The following is a 7,166-nucleotide window of genomic DNA, read 5'->3' as shown; positions in this document are numbered from 1 at the left end:
TATTTTAAAATAATAAAAAAATTATAAATTTATCATAACTTTCTTTAATCACTTCTTTCATTTTTAAATAAGAAAAAGGAAAACTTTATTTTCATTCATTTTTAATTTTTCTTTCACCCAAACAAAAATTAAGAAAAAAAAACTCTTTAGTTTCTTTCCCATCTACAAAGTTTTCCAAACACAGTGATGGGTGATCCTCCTCCTTTCAAACTTTATACGACTTGTTAAGAAGACAGACAAACCCCTTCATTACTCTTGGCATGCTAACAATAACAACTATTACACTGCAAGCACCCAGATGCGTAAAACAAAGTTATGTTTTCTTTCTCCAAGATAGAATTATATTGATGAACCTTAAGATGGCATAGCAGATGTTACATAGTCCCCACGGATTACATAGAAAGGAAGGGTTTCTCAGGGCTTTGGACGCCACTATGAGAACCTCTTCTAACAAACGAAAAACATTCTCAATGCTGCAGAAAAAAACTAAAATATCATTTATGATGCCCTGAATATCTAGAGGTGCTGGTGCTCCTTGGAGGGCGTTGGTTATAGTTTGAGAGTCTCCCTCAATGATGATTTTGCTACAGCTTTTTGATTTGGCAATGAGTGTCGCTTCCCGACGAGCAAGTGCTTCCATACGAGAGGATCAGATATGAACTGGCTTGTTTTGCAACCCCAGCCCCAAGGGTGTCCTAAGTGATCACGAGCTATAGCTGCGACAGCCTCTGGTCCGTCCTGAGCAGTGACAGCTGCATCAAAGTTGCAGAGACAGCACATAGCCTTAAAATTTTTGCTTAGCAGGCTATAAGGCTATTATCTCAGATTTTGGCCCAAAAAAAAAAAATCTTTGACAGCTCTTGTATCCATCATCTGTCTTTGGAGACTTGGGGTGCTTGTCTTGAACCAGAGCCTAAAATAGGATTTAAATAAAAAGTGCAGGATAGAGACAGTTGAATTAATTTATTTTTACTATAATTTCATAATTTAAATTCATTTATCCTTCCTAAACTAACTTTCACAATAAAATAAAAAAATATTATAATTTCTTTCTCTATAAAAAAAAAATTTATATCTAATAAATTTATAACAATTAATGGAGGGGAAGCGGGAGAAAAGTGAGGGAGAGAAGGGTAAGTATTCACGAGAACACATGGGCATTTTAATCCAAAAAATTTTATTGTTTAAGTTTATAGAATTCATTTCAAATTCTATCAAATTCTATAATTCAATAGAATTTGATAGAAATTGACATGGAATTCAATTTTAAAATTTTTATAACCTAACATATGATATATGAAATTCAATTGAATCCCCCAAAATTTTATGAATTCATTTGATCCAAACAACCAACCATCTACAAAACCGCAAGCACTGATAATCTGAACCAAAGAGATAATCTTTATGCATTCACAATCTTCAAATGATAACTAGGATATCTAATCTTACAATGATCAGAATTTCCGTCTTCTATGACCAAGGTAATCACAAAATTGACACGAGCAGGAGAATTATACTTACCTATTTGAATCTACTCATCCCTTCAATAGTTAAAACATATTATTTTTTATTCTTATTGAAAATAATAGGATTTTCAGCTCTGCTTCCCTTAACTGTTCTCTGCTTATTGCTGGATGCAACCATCTTCTGCAACTCTCCTCAGCATCTTTTAGCAACACTACATCAATTGAAGTCCTATATACGACCGCATAAAAAGTGCAAATTGCACTACGGAGTTACTTCAAGACTAAAGCCGAAAACTTGCTGAATGATGCTAGGCCCCAAAGTCCAACCCGCTGCTGCTAGGAGCTAAACAAATATCTGTCTCTGTTTGTAATGGACCAAAGTAGAGGACTCGAACATCATACCTCTGCACCCCTTCCCAGTAAAAAGAGTGATTCTCCTCACCTTAAGCAGCAATAATGAACCAAAAGAGATCTTCCAAGCCAAATTCTCGGACACAAATTCTTATTAGTCACCAAAAATCTCCACAAGAGCAGGCGCCATCTTCAAAATGATGAAATCTGCTGGCATCCCTAACAATCAGCTTTCTTTCAAATAATTTTGAAACTAGCCTACAGAAAGTATGACAATCACCACGAACTCGAAGATTGTTTGTAATTCTCATCGGAGTTCCTTTGGCAGTGCCCAATAGGCCATATGCAATGGCCAGCCTTTGACTATGCTCATAAAGCATCTGAACTTTCTCTTCTTCCCCTACATTATGCAATACGTTTGGTTTGAGCAACATAGCCTCCTTCCCTCACCAACTTTTCAGTAATTTGAGCCAACTTGCCGAATGATGCTAGGCCCCAAAGTCCAACCCGCTGCTGCTAGGAGCTAAACAAATATCTGTCTCTGTTTATAACGGACCAAAGTAGAGGACTCGAAAATCATACCTCTGCACCCCTTCCCAGTAAAGAGTGATTCTCCTCACCGTAAGCAGCAATAATGAACCAAAAGAGATCTTCCAAGCCAAATTCTCGGATACAAATTCTTATTAGTCACCAAAAATCTCCACAAGAGCAGGCGCCATCTTCAAAATGATGAAATCTGCTGGCATCCCTCACAATCAGCTTTCTTTCAAATAATTTTGAAACTAGCCTACAGAAAGTATGACAATCACCACAAACTCGAAGATTCTTTGTAATTCTTATCGGAGTTCCTTTGGCAGTGCCCAATAGGCCATATGCAATGGCCAGCCTTTCACTATGCTCATAAAGCATCTGAACTTTCTCTTCTTCCCCTACATTATGCAATACAAACTTGGTTTGAGCTACATAGCCTCCTTCCCTCACCAACTTTTCAGTAATTTGAGCTAACTTTTGGTAAATTTTATCACACTCAGGGTGCGATTTGTCTCTTGCAAGGAATGTGTGAACTTTGTTCCCAACCTCAATCCAACTGCATCCAGGGTTTTTCTTCAGTCCACTTTCCTTCATTTTCATTCTCACTCCTTCAACATCTTCCCATCTACCGCTGGCAGCAAAGAGATTAGACACAAGTGCATAATTTCCAGGATTATCGATGTCCAAATCTAAGAGCTTCTGTGCTGCAATTTCTCCTATTTCCTTATTTGAGTGAACCCGGCAAGCCCCAAGAAGTGCACACCAAACTTCAGGAGTAGGTTCAATCTGCATGCTTTTCACAAATTGGTATGCCTCTTTTAAGTGATTTGCACGGCCAAGAAGATCAACCAAACAGGCATAATGTTCTGGCCATGGCTCCAACTGATAATCATTCTTCATAATTTCAATAAATCTTTTTCCTTCATCAATCAATCCCGAATGACTGCACGCATAAAGAAGTGCCAGAAAGGTAATATGATCAGGAATTAGTTTTTCATCCTTCATTCTCAAGAATAATTCAACAGCTGCTTCCCCACGGCCATGCATTCCATATGCGTTGATCATAGCTGTCCACAGAACTAAACCTTTATTTCTAGTACAAATAAATATCTTACATGCACTATCTAGACTTCCACAGCGAGCATACATATCCATAAGAGCATTCGATATAGATTTTTCTGACATGAAACCCTTCCGGATTATGAAACCATGAATCTCTTTTCCTTTCTTCAAGGTTGATAAACTGGCAACAGCAGAGAGTATGCTTACTAGAGTTATAGAATCTGGTTCAAGAGTAGTTTCTTTGAATGAGTAAAAGACCTCAAGAGCTTCATTTGCAAGCCCATTATGGACATAAGATGATATCATGCTTGTCCATGACACAATATCTTTACATTCAATTGACTCGAACATTCGAGACATGTAGTCAATGGTACCACACTCTCCATACGCACCAACAATTGTGTTCTGCAGCACTGGATCAGATAGACCTCGCCTTATAGTGTAACCATGGATTTCTTTTACCAGTATCAAGCATTTCAGTCTGGTGCATGCCAGCAATATGCTTCCTATCATCATTGCATCCACGTCCATCCCTTCCATCTGCACTTCTCTGAACAATTCTAAAGCCTCTATGTGACAATTGTTTTGAGCATAGCCAGCTACAATAGTAGTCGAAGAAATGAAATCTTTATTGGGCATCTTATCAAAAGCACGGCCAGCATAAATCATGCAACAACACTTCGCATACATATCTACAAGTGTATTCCCAACCAGTACATTATAATCAAACCCATTCTTAATTGCATAAGCATGAATTTCCCTTCCATTCAACAGATAACCCAACCTGCCAGACGCCACAACAATGCTTATTACAGAAACCTGGTCAGGTTTCAAACCAGTATCCTGCAAATCATAGAAGAATTGCAAAGCTTTACTGTAGAGACCATTTTGGATGAAGCCCGTGAGCATGGAATTCCATGTGACAATGTCCTTTTCATCCATCTTATTAAAAATTACTGCAGCCTCGGTCATTTTGCCAAATCTAACGTACATAGCTACCAAGGCATTGGCCACATAAACATCAAGCAATTCGCCTGATTTCAGGATAGCAGCATGTATTTCCATACCCAGTTTCATAAAAGAGTAATCCTTACATGCTTGAAGAACAGCAACAATAGTATAAGAGTTAGCAGCAACACCAGCTTTTTGAATTTCTCTAAAGAGTCCCAGTGCGTCTATGCACCGCCCAATCCCAGAATAGGCAGAGATCATTGAATTCCATGACACAACATCACTTCTATCGTTCATTCTGTCAAACAATTTCCTTGCCCCGCTTAGATCATTGCATTTTGCGTACATGGCAACAAGAGAATTAGCCACGTGAACAATAGAATCATTCCCGCCTTTAATAGCTAGACCATGGATTTCAGCCCCACAACGAAGATCTTCAACTGTGCCACACGCTTTAAGCAAATAAGGAAAAGTGTACGAATCAAAAGGAACACCCAAACAACGCATTTCCCTATACATTTCAAGAGCTTGCAAAGGTTCCCCATTTGAAACGTAAGAACCCATCATAACGTTCCACGTAAAAATAGTTCTTTCACACATTTTATCGAACACCCTTTTTGCATTCAAAATAGAACCGCACTTGCCATACATGAACACAAGCTTCGTGTTCAAGAACATAGAATTCCACGCTAGATTAGACTTAATGATATGGGCATGAATTTGTTGGCCTTGTAACAGAGCCTTCTCGGTTGCACATAGCTCTAGAAGTGGGGCATAAACATGATCAAGATTACCCAGAAGCAAGTTAACATGTTCAGTTAACAAATCAGTAAATGAGCAAAAAGCATATTTTAGAGTTGATTGCCTGCATGTCTCTTTGAAAAAAGGGATCTTAGTACGACATGGAGAGAATTTGGGAATGTTGAGAGGTTTTGTGTCAGGGCTGAGTAGGGGGCAGCAAAATTGTGAAATTGAAGTAGCCATTGCAGAGAATTGGCATGAGAATCGAAGGTGGCTCGCAGTATAAGAGTATAAACGCATAAGCAAGTCCCTAAATGCTATGCTTTAATTTGATTTTGGGCGCCTTTTCATAACTAGCGCCTGCTAATTCCGACTGAAGAGCGCGCTTCAGGACCGTTTATTCGTGGAATACAGTATTATTTTTTATTTTTATTTTTCATTAAAAATAAAAATATATATATAAAAAATCCACTTATCGATAATTAAAAATATATTGAAAAATATAACTTTGTCATGAAATAAAATAGTAGAACAAACTTTAAGCTGTTTTTTAAATCGTAGAAAATTAAAAAAACTACTTTTTTTATTTTTTTATTTTTCATTTAAAAAATCAACATATGTGAACAATAAATTTTGTTTTTCTATTTTTTTTTAAAAAATTTCAAGAAACTGCTACAATTCTTCACAAGCAGTTTCTAAAATATGTTGATTAACTTTGTATAATAATATTTTCTTTTATACATTGTGTAATAATATTTTTTAACAATTCAGTCACTATGCTATAGAAGTAAATTTTATTTTGTTGATAACTATTATTTGATAATTTAACAAGATATAATTTAATTATGAAAAATAAAAAGAAAAATTAAATTAAAAAGTAATTATAAAAAATATCTTATTTTTAATAGTATCATTTAAAAAAAAATATGTAATAAATTATCTGTGAGATTAAAAAACCTGAAAAAGATTAATATCCTATAGTTGATTTTAAATTGCCAACTTCTAGTATATTTTTCTTTTACAAAATTATTCATATTAATATATTTAATTTTCATCTTGTAGCAGTAAATGTAAGATTTATTATAAATAAACGTAACATAATTTCACTTTTCAATATCAAATACCAAAAAGATTAAATAATTATTATATATGTATTTAATATTTGAAAATTAAAAAATTAATCATTAAAAAATACTTTTGGTGCATCTTCACTTTCTATTATTCTTTTTCTCTTTTAAATATTCTCTTGTTAAATTTTTATAAATAAAACATATACCTTATGTCACGACCCAAAATTCTGAACCGTGACCAGCGCATAATTTAAGTATTCTTAAATCATGCAAGCCTTATCAGAGTATCTTGAATAAATATATTGTCACTTACTAATCTCAAAAATAGACAAAATCTAAATAAACAAAAGGTCAGATGGTAAGCGCGCTACCAGATATCAGATACCTTCCTCCTCCTTCACAGATATCAATGCATATGATACTAATGCAAATCATAAACTGCAATGATGCATGATTCGACAATGCAACCTAATACCGTGATAGTCCACACGGCGGGGCCAGATAACAGAAACAGATACTGGGCACAGGTACCAATTCAAAATAGAAAATCAATTTGTACGAATCAATCAAAATCAATAAAAAATTTCAAATAGCAAATAATAACTGATAGTGCAATTCCAATAGTGTATTTCAATAGTTTCAGAGAGTCAATAAAATCAAATCAATCTCAAATCAATTCAATAAAATCAAATCAATCTCAAATCAATTCAGTAATACATCAGTAAATTTTATAGTCAAATATCAATCAATATAAATACATTAAAGGCCTGTTCCCGGAATCCTAATGGGTCTAATGCAGAGATAGTTGACAAAATCAATTATTTAATCAAAATCGAAATAAAATTCAATAATAAAATAAAACTCTAGAAAATTACATATAAAATAATTGTTAAAATATTAATTTAAAATTTCATTTAATAACAAATTTAATGCTAAGAAATTTTAAAATGGACTAAAACGGTGCCATGTACTATAATTACCACTCACGTGAAAC

At 34.7% G+C, this 7,166-nt stretch overlaps 1 protein-coding gene across 3 annotated transcripts; it reads right to left on the bottom strand.

Annotated features, from left to right (window-relative positions):
• Positions 1–313: 313 nt before the first annotated feature.
• Positions 314–5,488, bottom strand: LOC110667278 (pentatricopeptide repeat-containing protein At3g63370, chloroplastic). Of its 3 annotated transcripts, none has more exons than XR_009151169.1 (2): positions 1,522–5,488; positions 314–913 (listed from the first exon to the last, which is right to left on the bottom strand). XR_009151169.1 is itself a non-coding variant. In XM_058152748.1 (1 exon), the coding sequence occupies exon 1, from the start codon at positions 5,400–5,402 to the stop codon at positions 2,505–2,507; it is 2,898 nt and encodes a 965-aa protein (XP_058008731.1). In that variant the 5' UTR covers positions 5,403–5,488; the 3' UTR covers positions 1,359–2,504. The 3 variants fall into 3 exon arrangements, 1 of the variants encoding a protein (XP_058008731.1); XR_009151170.1 differs by having other exon boundaries at positions 314–752; XM_058152748.1 differs by lacking the exon at positions 314–913 and having other exon boundaries at positions 1,359–5,488.
• Between the last annotated feature and the right edge of the window lie 1,678 nt (positions 5,489–7,166).

This window comes from Hevea brasiliensis, chromosome 9 (genome assembly GCF_030052815.1).
Source record: "Hevea brasiliensis isolate MT/VB/25A 57/8 chromosome 9, ASM3005281v1, whole genome shotgun sequence".
In the NCBI taxonomy this organism is placed as follows: domain Eukaryota; kingdom Viridiplantae; phylum Streptophyta; class Magnoliopsida; order Malpighiales; family Euphorbiaceae; genus Hevea; species Hevea brasiliensis.
The sequence above is the reverse complement of the archived record's forward strand: the minus strand, read 5'-3'. Positions and strand labels throughout refer to the sequence as shown.

Bases quoted from the DNA above. Each gene is read 5' to 3' on its own strand.
- LOC110667278 (XM_058152748.1), bottom strand. From the start codon at position 5,402: ATGCGTTTATACTCTTATACTGCGAGCCACCTTCGATTCTCATGCCAA.